Source organism: Coptis chinensis, chromosome 4 (assembly GCF_015680905.1).
Source record: "Coptis chinensis isolate HL-2020 chromosome 4, ASM1568090v1, whole genome shotgun sequence".
NCBI lineage: Eukaryota > Viridiplantae > Streptophyta > Magnoliopsida > Ranunculales > Ranunculaceae > Coptis > Coptis chinensis.
In genome coordinates this window covers 21,393,728-21,411,075 of record NC_141459.1, presented here as the reverse complement: position 1 = coordinate 21,411,075, position 17,348 = coordinate 21,393,728, and the positions used below count along the sequence as shown (strand labels likewise).

At 35.4% G+C, this 17,348-nt stretch overlaps 1 protein-coding gene across 1 annotated transcript; it reads right to left on the bottom strand.

Moving 5' to 3' along the window:
• Nucleotides 1-14,037: 14,037 nt before the first annotated feature.
• On the bottom strand, nucleotides 14,038-14,764 carry LOC147502560 (uncharacterized). Its single transcript, XM_086604562.1, has 2 exons — nucleotides 14,233-14,764; nucleotides 14,038-14,150 (listed from the first exon to the last, which is right to left on the bottom strand). The coding sequence occupies exons 1-2, from the start codon at nucleotides 14,762-14,764 to the stop codon at nucleotides 14,038-14,040; spliced, it is 645 nt and encodes a 214-aa protein (XP_086460688.1).
• Nucleotides 14,765-17,348: the final 2,584 nt, after the last annotated feature.

Below are 17,348 nucleotides of genomic sequence, written 5' to 3'. Positions count from 1 at the left end.
CCAAGACATACTGACTAACTTACGGACAGAGACTATGGAACTGGTCCTCTATTTATTTTTTATTGGGTTTTATAGATCTGCACCCTTATTTTAAAACGAAATTAGACTTACCCCCAAATTTAGTGATATTAGACTTGCCCTCCAAATTCACACACCGTGAAATGTTTCTGTTATCTCGTAGTGAAATGTCCTAAATACCTTTGCATGTGTAAAATTACCTAAATGTCTCTTTTACTTCAGAAGACCAAGTTTTAAAAAAAAAAAAAAAAGAGAACACACGTGTTAGCATCATATTTATTCTAATCAACGGTCACGATTGCAAGACCAAAAATCTTTTACCCAAAATATCTTTTACACAATGCAAGTACAACTAGAATAACTACACCTGAATTACACTACTTACTAACTTTTTATTTAGATTTGCACTCCCAATACAAACCTATAATTAGATAAACACCCCCAACATTATTATTTTATTTAGACTTGCCCCCCTAATACAAACCTAGAACAAGAGAAACAACCCCATTCTAAAGCTTCACAAATCGTGACCGTTGATTAGAGTGCATAAGATGCTAATATGTGTGCTATATATATTTTTAAAAAACCTTGGTCTTTGAAGTCAAGGAGATATTTAGGTAATTTTACACACACAAGGGTATTTAGGACATTTCACCACAAGATAACAGAGACATTTCACGGTGTGTGAGTTTGGAGGGGGGGGGGGGGTAAGTCTAATTTTGTTTCAAAATAGGGGTGCAGATCTATAAAACCCTTTTTTATTTTGCTTTTTGGTTGAAATTGATCGTCACAGATTTAGAGAGGTCGCCATCGCCATTATACTGTTGTATTGGGTCAAATTTTCAACAAGGACGGGTGTTAGGGTGTAACCAGATCATAACCTAACCATCTAAGGTCTAGATGGTAGCCAAACCAAGCTATTCAATAGTCATTATCGGAAAAAACACTATTCAATAGTCAGGTGCTCGATTCGCAGCCACGTTGGGTTGTACTCATGGAGCCCGAGCCTGCCCAAGACCCAAGTCCTTCTCATATTTTCATAGGGATATTGTGTGATCAATTTTTTTCGCAAACTATGATGTTGGTAGCTATTCACGACTCATCAGTTTTGGTACCGAGGCCTTTTCCCTGTTTCCCTGTAAACCCTGTGACTTGGTTAGGTAGGGAGGAAAATTTTGGTAGCAACATGTCAAAGATGTTTAATGAATATTTCTGATAGTCTTTTATTAATATAACCAACAGATATATATACAAGAAGGAGCTCCATGAATACAGAAGATCTCCTAGATCCACATATCTAGGAAAAGATAATACACTTACTAAAATTACAAGATACTTACTAATACTAAATAAAGTAACAAATATTCCAACACCCTCCCTCAAGTTGGTGCGTGGATATCGCACATGCCCAACTTGACAAGAGAGTCAACAAACACCTTGCTAGCCACTGCTTTAGTAAGGACATCAGCTAGTTGGCCTTCAGATTTTACAAATGGAAAAGTGATAATTCCAGCTTCAAGTTTTTCTTTGATAAAATATCTATCAATCTCCACATGCTTCGTCCGATCATGTTGAACAAAATTATAAGTCATCTCTATAGCTGACGTATTGTCATAATACCGATTCATTTTCACTTTTGGTTTAAAACCCAAATCCTTCAACAAATTTCTCAACCACAGCAACTCACATACCCCATACGCCATACCTCTATATTCAGCTTCAACACTTGATCTCGATATCACTGGCTGTTTTTTACTCCTCCAAGTCACAAGGTTTCCACCTACAAAAGTGAAGTATCCTGAGGTAGACCTTCTGTTGTTGGTTTGATAAGCGTATAAATGTTATATATTTATGCTCAATTCTATATTAGTTAGTTCGTTTAATTTATTCGCTTGATTTAGTTAGTATGTTTTCGGTGATTTTGCAGGAATTTAAGTTAAGTTGATTAAATGTGGCAAAACTAACGAAAATACATGAGTTCAATGTTTGGTTGGCTGACATTGGTTTTACTGTTCAGTGGAGGTGTCAAGTACCGGTGAATAGACTGTTTGTGTTGGATGGCTTGATTATTGGTTTTGGGCCTTTTAACATTGGGTTAAGGAAAAAAGGACAAAAAGGAATTAAATGGAAATGGGCCCATGGCTTATGGGCTTAATTACACCCACGTGACCAACAAGAAAGTTTCAAACATTCTTTGTAATGTCTGAACCCAGCACATGCCTTCATTAGTTAAACTAATGGCCACACCACTTCCTGTCCATCCTGGATGCACCGTATAATCCCTTATGACCTCCCATCTCTCACGCGAACAGGAGCAAAGTTTCCCTTGAATTCCAACAGCAGAAAAGTTCGAGACTTAACAAATCAAATATCCGAACCGACTGAGCTGCACCATCTGATCACCCATGGGCTTAAACCCTTATTTCTAATTCCGTTTTTCTTTTGGAGAAAAAAAACAGTATCCAATTCCTAAGAGACGTGAGCGGGTAGATCTTTGGGTTTGCAATTTGATTCCGAATCGCTCGCATATGTTCCACCGAACTCCAAACTTTCTAATGAGAATCAAACTCTTGGGGTTAGTCAAGTATATAAGAAAGAGTAATTAGAACTTAAAGGAGCGCTCCAGAATATCCAGAAGACAGAATAGAACACCGAAGAACCGAGAGCCGAAGAGCGAGAATTGGAGGGAGAAGAAGTAAGGCGAAGCGGAACTTGCTGTCGACATAAGTTTTTCCTCACCTTACTTTATTTTCAATTTGATTATTATGTGCAGCTAAACTATTAGCTAGGGCTAAGATGAAGCCCTAGCCTTGATGTTATTATTTTGAGTTTGGGTTTTGATGATTTCACTTAGATATTAACTGATTAATCTTCGTTCAATATATTCACGATTGATAGTAGTTTATTCTTTCACTTTGTATGTCATGCATCCTTAGTCGTTTGAATATATACTGTTATTGATCAAAGCTTGATTTAATTGCAAATATTAAATTTAGATATTATTCGTGCCATAAAAAGACGAGTAATCTTTTACGTTTAATCTTTAGTGCTGAATTTTGAAAGATGCTTTTATGTAAAAATAGTATTGTCACGATAAAATCCCGAGAAACACTGAATTCTCATTCGGATGTTTCTCGTATTAAAATGAAACATTGAAACCTAATCTTAAAATATTTACTAAAAAGTTTAGTGGCGGAATCTAAAGTCCTAGTATTTCTCTCCAATCGTTCGTTTAATTTCAATTGTTTAATTTATTATTTTCGTAAACGTAGTTAAAATAATTAGCTTTAGTTAATAGCAATTCCAAATTTCTATAAAACAACATTGTCGAATTAGGTTAGGTAATATTTTAGTATTAAATTGTCCCTAAATAGCAATTCCTGTGGGATCGACCCGTTTGACACAACTATTTTCAACAATAGTTGTGCGCTTGCGTGGTTTAACTAGGGTTAGATTAGTCTATTTGATTAGACCGACTAATTTCCTATCACTGAACCTGCCCAATCTGCATTAGTGTAGCCTTCTACTTTTAGGTGATCATGATTCGAGAACAATAAGCCTTTACCTGGAGCAGATTTCAAATATCTCAATATGTGCTCTACAGCATCCATATGAGGTTTACGTGGGTCATGCATGAATTGACTCACGACACTAACTGCATACGCAATATCTGGCCTGATATGCAATAAATAGATCAGTTTCCCTACAAGCTTCTGATATCTCCCCTTATCAGTTGGAGTTGCATTCAAACACAGAAACAGCTTGTGGTTTTGCTAAATGGGAGTATCAACTGGCTTACATCCGAGTATTCCCATCTCAGATAATAAATCAAGAATATATTTCCGCTGGGATAAGAAAATACCATTTTTTGATCGGGCTACCTCAATCCTAAGGAAATATTTAAGGTCTCCGAGCTGTTTCATTTCAAATTTAGAAGCCAGATACTATTGTAAACTAGAAATCTCCTCATGATTATCACCTGTCACCACCATATCATCAACATAGATAATCAAAGCAGTGATTTTACCTCTTCTGTGTTTTTAAAACAAAGTGTGATCCGAGTTGCTTTGTTTGTAGCCGAACTTCTTCATAGACTTGGTGAACCTGCCAAACCAAGCTCTTGGGGACTGTTTTAACCCATACAATGCCTTCTTTAGTTTACAGACCATTGTTGTATCTGAGTATTCAGGTATACCTGGGGGAGTATCCATATATACATTTTTTACATCAAACTGAAGAAGAGACCAATCTTTATTAGCTGCTAATGACAAAAGTACTCTCACAGTATTGAGTTTAGCAACCAGTGCAAAAGTTTCTTGATAATCTACACCATAAGATTGTGTATACCCTTTCGCAACCAGCCGAGCTTTGTATCTCTCAATAGCCCCATCTAATTTGAGCTTGACTGTAAATACGCATCTGCACCCCACTGTCTTCTTTCCCTTTGGTAAGATTACAAGTTCCTAAGTGGCATTCTTTTTAGTGCTATCATTTCTTCTGCCATAGCTTTGGTCCATCTAGAATATGCTAAAGCTTCATGCATTTTACTAGGAATAGAGACATATATGATAACTGGAATACATAAGATGGATATGACTTGGACAATTTGTGAGATAACACATGGTTGCTTATGGGATATTTCACTTTATCTTTAGGATCAGGTGCATATTTAATTGGTGGTTGGCCACTGTTAGATCGAGGTGGAAGATGATATTGAACTAGTTTAGAATTAAGACTAGGTAGATTAACATCATGAATATTAGACTCACCAACACTATGAGTATTGGAATCAACAATAATAGAGTCAGGTGATACCTCTAATGGGTCTTCTGGAAAAGATTGGATTAGTGGATCCATTGTAGGAGGTAATATACTATCATGAACTTGATCTTCACATCCTTTACTTGAGCACTCAGTGGAGGTTGCATCGACTTCTTCTATTGATTTTTATCACTAGGTGATTGTGGTCTCAATAAATCAAAGACCATTATATCATCATGATTCTGCATTTCATTTCTATTTTCTCCCTGAAGTGAAGAATCAGTGATCTCTGTATAAAAAAGGTCATGTTCATGGAAAATGACATCCATTAAGACAATTTTTTTTTAGAAGATGGATGATAACACATATAACCCTTCTGAGTTGAGCCATACTCAACAAATACACACTTCAACGCACGTGGATCAAGTTTGGTGCGTTGTTGTGTATGTAAGTGAACATACACCACACACCCGAAGATATAGGGTGCTAAATGAACAATGGGCGGAAGCGTACAGTGATCAAAAACACATCTAAGGGTTTCCGAAATTAAACAACACTAGAAGGTGTACGATTCATCAAGTAAACAATAGAGTTCAAGGTTTCACTCCATAAGTGAGATGGGACATGACCACCAATTAATAAAGACCGAGTGACCTCCGAAAGATGTCTGTTTTTTCGTTCTGCAACCCCATTTTGTTGAGGGGAATAAGAGCAAGATGTTTGATGTAGAATACCAGCCGAATGCATAAAGCCAGTCGATTCTTTTTTGAAATACTCACCCCCATTATCAGAGCAAACAACCTTTACAAAGATTCCAAACTGTGTGAGCACCATCTGATGGAAAAGGGGAAAAACTGTACAAACATCACTTTTATGTTTCAAAAAATATACCCAGGTCATCCGAGTGCAGTTATCGACAAATGTAATAAACCATTTCATCCCGTTATGTGTAGGACGCGGGGCAGGACCCCAAACATCTGAATGAACTAAAGAAAAATGAGCATCATCTTTATTATCACTCGAAGAGAAAATAGTACGATGGCTTTTTGCCATTACACAGGTTTCACAAGAAAAATCAGAAAGACTACAACCATTAAATAAAGATGGAAATAATCTCCTAAGATAACCAAATGAGGGATGTCCTAGTCATCTATGCCAAAGCCAAATCTCGCCTTTATTTTTATTAACATTATCGTCATTCATAACATGAGCTTGTACACCTTGATTGGACCGTTTAAAACCATCCTCCAGATAGTACAATCCTCCACTTTGTTTACCACTACCAATCCTCTCCTTGGTATGGATGTTTTGAAAAATACAGTAAGTAGGAAAAAACAAGGCAACACAATTATTAGATTTGGTTAAGTGGCTAACAGAGAGAAGGTTATAGTTTAGTGATGGAACAAATAAAACATCATGGATAGATAAAGAAGGGGACAGAGGTACAGTGCCAACACCAACAACTGGAGATGACACACCATTAGCATTAGTAATGATTGGTTTGGAATAAATAGAGGAGAAATAGGTAAATTTATAGCGATCGCAAGTCATATGATCAGTAGCACCCGTGTCAATTATCCAATCACTATTTCCAGTAAAAGCAATAAGAGCAGATCAATTAGATATACCTAACTGGGCAAAAAATCCGGCAGCAGTGACTAAGTGACTCTTTGAACTTGAACCCTCTGCCCTAGAGTTAGAAGACATGGGGGACGTCATCTTACCCTTTAGATGCCAATCTGGATAACCATGGAGCTTAAAGCAGGTATCAACTACATGGTTATCACCATTACAATGGGTACACTTACGAACTCATTTCTTTGAATCCGGACGAGCAAATGATTTCCGAGCCGCCATTGAGTCCCTTCATTTGATGTCCCACCAAGCATGGCACCCTGACGATTCGCCTCTGCACAAACTATGGCATAAACTGACTGTATGTCTGGAAGTCTATTAGTAAGGACATAACCACGAACCCCATCCAAATGAGAATCAAGACCGGCCAAGAAAACATACACACGCTGGGAATTAACCTTTGTGGTATATTTCTTAATGTCATTGGCACACTCCATAGTGCAGTCTTCAATAGCATCAAATTCCTGCCATATTTTCTTTAGTTTTCCAAAATAAGAAATAACATAACCGCCATTTTGGTGGACAAAAATTCCCTCACAATATAGCTGATAACCCTTTGATGCATCTTGATTGATTGAGTAAGTTTGTTTTGCAGTGTCCAAGATTTCCTTGGCCGTAGACAAGCGAAGAAAAATTGACCTGATGTCCTTGGTCATTACATCAAGAAGCCAAGACTTGACCAGACAGTTCTCGTCCTCCCAAGCTTCATATTCCTCATAATTTATGTTTGTTGGAGTATCCTTAGTACCAGAGATAAAGCCCCAATGTTTTCTACCCCTGATCTTGTTCTGCGCATTCAAGGACCACTCGATGTAATTAGTACCATCAAGTTGTTCTGGAGTAATTAGTGAGGACATTTCTTTCATATAAAGAGTAGACATGACTACGAAATCGTTATTGGAATGCACAACAATGAAATCACTATTGGTAGGTAAGTCTGTCATTATGATATAGAATACAAACAATGAACTAGATCAATAGACAAGAACGATAAGGAAGAAGAGGGTAATAAATACAAATTGTATTATATGACCGAAAAAAAAAAAAAATAAATAACAGTCTATTGAGCTCCTTAAGAGATTGCAGAAAGTTATGGACTGCAACGTAATGACAGTTGGTTCTAATGAGTTTGTTTTTAGGAGGATAGGATTTGCCATTCGGAAAGGACTAGGGCGCAAACTTGTGTTGCACGCTTGTCCTAATTATTTGTAAAACTTGTTATCATTATTAATAGAATTTCCACTTCATAAAAAAAAAAAAAAAAAAAAAAAAAAAAAGAAGCTCCGATTCCTATAGTAATGGGGTAGTGGAAAGAGAATCGGAGTTGGCTCTTGATACCATGTCAAAGATGTTTAATGAATATTTCTGATAATCTTTTATTGATATAACCAGCAGATATATATACAAGAATGAGCTCCATGAATACATAAGATCTCCTAGATCCACATATCTAGGAAAAGATAATACACTTAATAAGATTACAAGATACTTGCTAATACTAAATAAAGTAACAAACATTCCAACACAACATATCCGGTAGCAATGCCATAACAATTTTTTAAAGCAAAAATTCAATTTCCCCGAATGCTTTGCAACATGTGTTTAAGAGTCAGGCTAATGGTTAGAAAACAGTGTACTATACAGAGTGAGCTCACGGTGCTTACTGATTATGTCTTTCTAATTAAGTTATACCATAAGAAGCGTATGGTGCCCATGGGCGAATAATGGTGGTTAGAAAGACTGAGAGGAGTGTCGGACAACAGTAAAATCGGAAACCAAGCGACTAAAATTGCGTAAAGCTATTTGAAATGTTGGGGATAAACTAGGAGAAGTTGATAATTATAAGTACAGAATTATGTAAATAAAAGCATCCAAAAGCAAAGGAAAATGTGGGTTCAATCCTATCTCACTATGGCAACTTGCTCCAGATGTAAAACTAACCACATTAAAAATTTGAACAAAAGAAAGGGTTAAATGCGCACGTAGTGATAATAAACTATATAACATGTTAAGTTTTCAACAGGGCCGGCTCTGAGATTGTGGGGGCCCTAGGCGAGTTTTTAAAATTGGGCTTTTGTAAAACTCAAAGTATCTAGTGAAAAATCATATACATATTGTTTATAAGTAATAACTAATTTTAAGGTTCTCTTAACATCAAAATGTGGGTGATCTACTGGTTAGAACCTTACACTTTGTTCATTTCAGCCCAAGTTTGATTACGGGTAAAGGCATTTTACACAAAACTTGCCAGTGTTGGGGAAAACAATACCAATCGATCCCCGTTAAGATAGTTTGTATATGGACACTCCAATTATAGACAACAAACAATAACAATGTAGACACTACTAGAAAAAAGGATTTTTGTGACTGTTTTAAAAGTTTTTTTTTGTAACTGTTGGATCTTGAACTGTCACAATTTTTTTTTTTTAGGAAGGGGTATATGTGTATATGTGTAGAATATTATTTGTGACCATTGCCCCAAAATAGTTACATATTCCAGACTTTATGTGACAGTCTTCGACCCAATTATTTCTCAGTCCCGCCACTCCAAGAGCCCACAAATAATAGCCCACGTTCGGTCTCCCCTTCCTTCCAACAGTTCCAAGTTCCATGTAAGTGTTCTACGAAAAAAAAAACTCGATTCAAGTTTTTGTCGAACTCGATTCCCTAACCAGTGTTCATTAGCTCTTCCAAAGTCTGTATTGTGGTTCGTTCTTCTCTCTTTCATCGATTTTGAACTTTTTCATAGTACAAAGTTTTCGTTTTTTGATTTCTATGCGATTTTTCTTTTAGGAATAGGGGAATTTCTCTGCGTTCACACCTACTCTGCCTCTCTTAGACGACAATATCCACTTGAATCGAGCAAGGTACGGGTTTTCATCTGATTTTGTTCGGAAATTCACAATTATCAGGGTCTTCTGTTTTGAATGGGTTAACTTGTTCTAGTTTTTCTAATTTATCGATATATTTTATCCATTCAACTGCTGGCTTGCTTGTATAACTGAAGTTTTAGTTGCTTTACTCTTGAGGAAAGGAGTTATTTGTTTATGGAGTTCTTGTTCCCTCTATTTTGTTTTTGGCTGCATTTTTGCATTTCATGAGTTTGGATTTTGTTGACGAACACGGAAGGAAAGTTCGCATCCAGTGCACTCTCTTTACAGAGATTTCAGACATATATTAATTGATTTTTGTTTGTTGTTTTCTGTTAGTAAGTTTTGATAATAGATGGTGTTTTTTTTTAATGGATGTGTGGTAGCACAATGACAATTTGATATTTTTTTTCAATTTTTTATAATTCTTTGTAGTGAGAAATTTCTTTTCTACAGATGACACTGATGGAATTCAGATATTTTAATTAAATGAGCCCCATAATGAAGAGACAAGGCATTTTCTGTTTATTTCATTATCTCATGCTCTGCTTTTCTTTGGGGAGTGGGATTAATGATTTGCAATATCCAGGAAGAGGACATACACCATTGAGGATAAAGGTTGCAAACATTGCTATTGAAGAAGGTCAAAATGTATGAAATTGTAAGTCATGCAGGGTGATAGTAACTATTGAATAATAGTAAGCCTTCAATTTGTTTTGACCATGTGCACTTTATTGTTGGCAATTATTGTGAGTACTTTGCTGCTGTAATATATTGTGCTGAACCTTGTGCATGCCAAGGATGCTTTAACAAACCCGAATATGAAGGTATTGTTTTTGGAACCCGACAACAAATTAAAACACCCAATCCACTTGTGTTTGCTCCAGAAATTGTACGTCATGTGTCGGCATCCCCATCAAACAGTGGAGTAAGGACTCTATTTCTATTGTCTTAAAAAGGAGCATACATTTACAAGATGTCCATTTGTACGTCTTGAAAATATTGTGACTGCTTTCTGGTTTATGCTTGTTAACTAGCTAGTTGAAGTGGATCCGTACTTGTTACTTAAGTTATTAGTTCTGCTGCCTATTCTTACTCCCTGTTGTGGCACCCACATAAAATGCACACTGGACAGCGTAATTGTACATTAAGCTGAGCCCATAATGAAGATTGTTAAGAGGAAATGCCTAACCTAAATGAAACTTCAACCAAAAAATGAAAATTCTAGAATGCTGAATTTTACCAACATAAAGAGTTTGGTGAACGGTTAGATTGGCTAATGTCGGTGCAACTAGAGGGAGTAAGTATAGGGAGTATATACAGAGGGAGTCATGTGATACTTTAGCAATATTGCTGTAATCGTTTTTTGTAATTTAATTGTCTTTATTATTGTAACAAGATTTCTATTTGCATATGTATATGTATTGTTGTTGCTTCAGCCAATTTATGGCTTTGCCTCGGGAGATCCTTTGTGTTTCAAAAGAGCTGTGGGACACAAGGATTTGTTTTATATTGATGACAATTAAGGATGTTGAATTTAAAGATGTAAGATGCTCTTATTTTAAGAGTGCGTTCAAAGGCTTTCCATACCATTTTGGTCCGACGTGTACTTACTTTCTTTGGGGTTTGCAGGTGATCAAAGAACCTATACCAAAGTACCACTTGATACAGCAGGTGCTGCCCATTGGTTAGCTAATGAAGGAGTACAACCTACCATTCCAGAAAATGCTCCAGTGGAAAGGTCCGTGTCTTAGTTTTTTGCATTTTGTTTGTTTTTCATCAATAAAAGATACTGCACTCATACAAACATAACTATTACAAGATCAATACCAAGATTAACCACAAAAGGTGAAGATCAAGGACCATAGCCCCATTACACCCAAAATGGTGTAGTGACTGCTTGGGACATTCCTCATTCTTGCATCATTTTCTTTATTTTTGGCAGGGTGCATTTTCTTTACGTTGGTTAGTATAATGATGTTTAGTTCTAGTTCACGTTAGCTAGTTCAATGGTGTTGAATTCTGGGATGGTTGTATATATGCTTGATCTAAGATAGTTGCAATGATGTTTAGCCCACCAGGACAAAAATGGTAAATATGCAGATGATGCCACTGGGGAAGTTGCATCCCTGTTATGTAGGCACCACTGACTTCTCTCTATCTTGTAGGATGAATAAAAAGCAGGTTGAGGAGGGAACTATAGAGGCTGAGGGTAATTAAGACGTCCCCACTCTAGTGTTGAGTGCTCCGGAATGCAGTGGTCATGTTAATTAGAGGCTAGGAGATGGAGTTTGAATGGATTTTAGTTACATTTCCGTGGGTGTAATGTTTTCATTCTTAACTTGAAGTGCATTGTTAGCTGTAAGAGGGGTCCAAAAGGAAGCTGTGAAGTTCTCAATCTCAAAGTTGGCATGCCATCACAATAAACAATTAGTCACTATATATCTATGTACTTATTGATTTAACTAAGTATCACATCCCTAATTTTCAATTTCAAATGTTGTTTATATATATAGGGCCTGAGCAACCACACAATATACAATGCGGTATTAATGCGAGAAATAATGAATGATCCTTCTCCTCCATTGAAAGTGAAAACAATAAAATTTTACATTTTTACTTTAGTCATGATATCTATACCAACGGTGTTTTATCTTTCTTTTTATCTCTACCAATTGTATTTCATATATAATGTATATGTTTCTTATATTTCAGATAAAGATTAATCTTGATCATGAAAACGCTTACACTTACAAGGAGAGAGATAGATGAAGGTTGAAAAGACTTCGTTCAGTTCATAGAAGAATGTATTGTGAACTATCCTCATGATGAACAACCACAACGCTAAAGACGATGTGGGTGATCGACTTTGGTGAGATTAGGTTTTTCTTTTCATTTGGATTTGGATTTGATTTGGATTTGGATTTAGATTAGGATTAGGATTAGGATTAGGATTAGGCTGATTTATTTTATATATATTAGATTGGGAATGTATTATTTACTTTATTGTGTTTTATAAAGAAGTACAAATATATATTGGTTATGTTATCCAATTATCCAAGGGGATTAGAATGCTTTAATGGAATTAACACTTTATGAGTACTACTTGAAAATTAATGGATAATAATATTCAGGTATGTAGTTTATTCAGGTGTATGTGTAGTTTATTGCAGGTCCCCAATTTTGTGAGTTTTCATATATATTCACATTGTTTTTTTCTTTTTTTAATAAAAAAAAACAATATATACATATCACGGTTTTACCCAAACCGTCATGACTAATGATACTTTTTATGACCGTTAAAGGATGAATGTATAACTGTTTATTTAAAACCGTTACAAATGATATGATTTGTTGTGACGGTTTTTGAGCAGTTGTTACTGTTTTTTATGGTAGAGATAGGCTAGTCTGGAACAAATATTTGTGACGGTTTTGGGAAAAAAATAAATGACTCAATCCGTCACGGTTTTGGAAAAAACAGTGACAAAAGACTTTTTGTCACTGTTTTCTACTCTCACTACAAGAAAAAAGACTTTATATCACTGTTTTTAATATTGATATAAAGTCTTTTTTCTTGTAGTGAGAGTAGAAATATAACACAATGAAACACAAGATATAACGTGGTTCGGCCAATGATACATACTTTTACAAGAACAAATCATTTATAAGAGTGGGAAATAAGATTTCAATCACTCCTCTCAAGTCTCTCCAACACTTACTAGATTTCTCTTCTACAATCTCTCTTCTTACAAGTTTTATCTCTTTGTAAGGGTTTCCTTTCAATTTTGGTTGGTTCTCTCTCTCTCTCTCTCTCTCATAAAAATGTTATGGGTCAAAACCTTAACTTCTTTTATATAGTGTGCTGAAATTTCAGTGAGCTATGAAATTTTGATTTATCTACAAAAAATCGGAACTCTCTTATTCTCACATGGTAAAGGACACTGAACAATCTCTCCCTCCCGAGCCATGAGGGGGGATACCTCCACTCATTCCCAAATCAACAGGAAGAGTGTGCTACCATTTCGGCAGTAGCACAACAAACATCAAATTTGCATTTCGGCAAAACTTTGGTCATCATATCCGACACATTTTTACACATTTTGCACAATCGCTTTTCTTCGGTCTAATGGATCTAAAACCGATATATTGGGATATATCGGATATTCCGGATATATCCATTTTTTTTGGTAATCGGTCAAACTATTTAAAAATCGGAAATATCGGATATATCGGAAATATAATAGAAAACGGATATATATCGGAAATATATTGGAAATATCTCAAAAATCCAATGATAACTCGATTATATGGATATATAAACTTGGGTCGAAAAAAAGAGTTTAATCGGTGGATATATGTCGGAAATATCGATATGGACTAAAACCTATATTTTTATTGGATATATCGGCTAATTTTGTTGATGATAACTAGGGGTGGTTGGTTTAATAAAATGGACTAAAACCTAATTTTTGTTGGTCCTCGGGCTAACATGTTTCCGGGGTTGGTTTTGTAAAATCAAAGCCCGGATTTTAGGTTGAATATCAGAATATCAAAACCAAAACCCGAGCCCGTGTGCATATATGTACGTATATCTTTCAATCCTTCTATTTTTGTAAAAAATGAGGTTGAGAATTTCTATTTTAGAGAGAATAATATATTCAACAATGTTAGTTTCTCTTTCAAACAATCAGATCTCTTTGATTTCTAAAAAGAACTCTTCAATCTTAACTGGATTTGTTGAGACATCCACACATCATATCACCAACGACATTTGTTCTTCATGGCTTACATCTGGAGTGCAATCGAGAATAACTGAAAAGTACTTAGCCGCTTGAATTTTCTTAAGAATTGTATTTTTCACCTCACCTGCAAAAAAATTATGATAACTCTTATAGTAATAGAGTGTCACGGATTATATACCCAAAAGAAAATGCATTAATAACGTCACCTGCTAACATCTGAATTAGTTCATTCTGAATGTTGTGGCCAAGATAATGATAGTGAATTTCATGACTTTTAATACGTCGGATGTGCTCTTGCAATATTGGACCAAATTCTGCAATCATTTCAATCATGCTCAAAAAAATACCGTTGTTTTCTTCCTTAATCTTCTCATTGTCCCCGCGAAATGCCAAAGTATTTTTAGCAAGAGCTTTCACAAGAGCAAGTATCCTCAATAATAGTTGTCTCCAATGTTCTTTTTCTCGATTGATTTGTTGCTGCACACTCTTATCGATTGTTTCATTCTTTCCTAACCTATTTTCTAACTCACACCAACTATTCAAATGTCTTTTGTGCTCAGCACTTTGTTCATGTTTTTGAAGCTTTTCACCAAGATTTTTCCAATTTGAACATCCTTCACTATCCAATTGAGAAAGCCTTCCTCGTTGCTTGAACAACTTACAACAAAAACAAAATACCTTATCCACCGAATGAGAATAAACAAGCCACTTTCGATTATGCTTCAAACCATTATCCATACGTCACACGTAGTGGAAGGTTGAAAAATGTCTACCTTCATCATCTCTAGGAAAATCAGTAACATTGTCTCTTATTGGACCTTTTTCGACCAAGAAATCCCTATATTTATGATAAATCTTATCCCAATTTGCTGGATCAAAATAGTTTGTCGATCCATATTCTCCATTCTCATTCATACCTTCATTAAGTTCTTCTTGACTTTCAATATTCATTGTCTCTTCATCTTCAGCATTTACTCTCTCTTCTAATTCAACATTAATCATCTCCTCTTCAGCTTCAACATTTGATCTTTCTTCAAATTCATCATTCCCCCTCTCGTCATGTTCCATATTCACTATATTTTCAAGCTCCTCATGCGCAACATCTTCATTAGAAGTCTCTATTTGTCCACTAGTAGAAAGAAATTTAAAAATACTTCCCGCCTGAGATTGAGCGAGTTCTTCTTGTTTTTGCTTCTTTTTTCTCTTAGCACTACCCGATGGATATTTTCTAGCGCTACTCATGATACTAACCACTCCACAGAATTTCTGAACAACAAAGACTAGCAAGTCAGACAACTAGCTTAGAACACTTTTCAAACTTTTGAGTCATTCAAAATATAGCATACATAAAATGAAAAATTCAATAAAATTCATATAAGATTATTGCTATGAAAAATTCAATAAAATTCATATAAGATTATTGCTATGAAAAATTCAATCAAATTCATATAAGATTATTGCTACAACAAATTCAATCAAATTCATCCAATTTAAAAAGAAAAACAATAAATAGAGAATTCAGAATTGAGAAGGGTTAAGGGAACATACAAAGCATGTATATTGGGAGCACCTCTGGTAGTGTAGCAGTCTTGTTTGTAACTCCTCAAAGACTAGGTTCTCTCTTCTATTTTATTTTTTTTTAGTTTCTCTGTTTCTTTTAAACTAACTTTAAACCCTTAGTTTTTTTTTTTTTTTTTTTTTGTTTGTTTTTTTTTTTTTTTTTTTTTAAATAGAAAATATTTAAATAGAAAACCTCCAGGAGACCGTACTGTTTGAATTGGTTTTGTTTCTTTGTTGGCTGGGCTTAAATCAGTTGGGTCAATCTAATATTTGGGCTTTTATTTCTTTAAATCAATTGGGTCAATCTAATGTTTGGATATGGGCTTTATTAGATAGTGGGTGGAGAATTGGGGGCCTTTTTTTTTGTCAACAAGTGGGAGCCCTAGCCGGTCGCCTAGTTGGCCTTGCCCCAGAGTCGCCCTGGCCCCACCCAAGTTGCATCCAAGTCCGAACAAAGTTTTTCAAGTAACTTGCCTCTGGGAGGCAACCGAAGAGGAAGAAAAAGAAAATCCCACGTTGATTCTAGCAGGATGATGATGAGATAGATCTGTGATCTTGCGTAAAATTACTCTTGGTACGCTATCGAAGAAATTGAAGAGAAGAAGAAATTGCCTCAATCCTCCCAATCTTTGGTTTATAAAATTCCTAAGCAGGAAAGTTATTGTCAGGTTCTTCCTAATTAAGAACCTTAAACAACAATATAATTCATAAATGAAAGAATTTAAGAGAGTAAAGGGAACAAGATGGAAGAAAGTGAAATAGAGAACAATAATTCTAGGGAGACATTATTTTTGGCCTGGTTAGTGACATGGTTGACATGGCAAGCCTATTTTTTTATTCTTTAACATCTTTTCCACGTAACAAAAAGTTAAAAATCTGAAAATAGCCCCCAATCCCCTCCTTTGTACAAAATTGACTCCACGCCTCTTTCTCTATTCCCACTGGTGAACACCGAACAGGGACCAATTTTTGGTTAAAGAAGAAAGGCAAAAAAAAAATCGAAAAAAAGAGGATGGTGTATTGGTGTTTTTATACTGGTTCAGTTGTTCTAATTAGAGACAAAATCTCGTTACAGTAAAAAACTTGTGAAAACCATTTTTTATTAATGAATTCTTGAAATCCTATTTTCTAACAAACCAAGTTCTCAAATCAATTTTTCTTTTACAGGGAGCGACTCTAGAGGACAAATCGGCCGAAAGAGAAACTCTAGAGGACACATTATTTTTGTAATCACTCATAAGGACTGGGTGGATGAAAGTTTAAGTTTACCCTTGACGTGAAATAAGAACAGCTCGGGTAGATGAAAAGGTCAAGTATACCCCTGAAGAAAAAAAATAAACGGCCCGACCCAACTAAAACAACCCGATTATGAACATTGATTGTTCATACCTATCCATGTATAAACAATAGTTATGTTCACACTTAAAACAGATTAGAACATTGATTGTTCATACCTTCTTTGGGTATGAAGAATCTGTGTTCATACCCATAAAAATATGAACCAAAACCAGATATAAACATTGATTGTTCATACCCAAACCAGACATGAACATCAGTTATAAATAATGATTGTTCATACCTATCCATGTATGAACAATAGCTATGAACATTGATTATTCATACCCCAAATTATGAACATTAGCTATGAACAAAACAGATATGAACAATAAATGTTCACACCCAAAACAGATATGAACATTGATTGTTCATACCTTCTTTGAGTATGAACAATCCGTGTTCATACCCAAAAAACATGAATCCA

Bases quoted from the DNA above. Each gene is read 5' to 3' on its own strand.
- LOC147502560 (XM_086604562.1), bottom strand. From the start codon at position 14,764: ATGGATAATGGTTTGAAGCATAATCGAAAGTGGCTTGTTTATTCTCAT. The intron at 14,151-14,232 runs GTGACGTTATTA...ATTTTTTTGCAG, and splicing joins ACTAATTCAGATGTTAGCAG to GTGAGGTGAAAAATACAATT.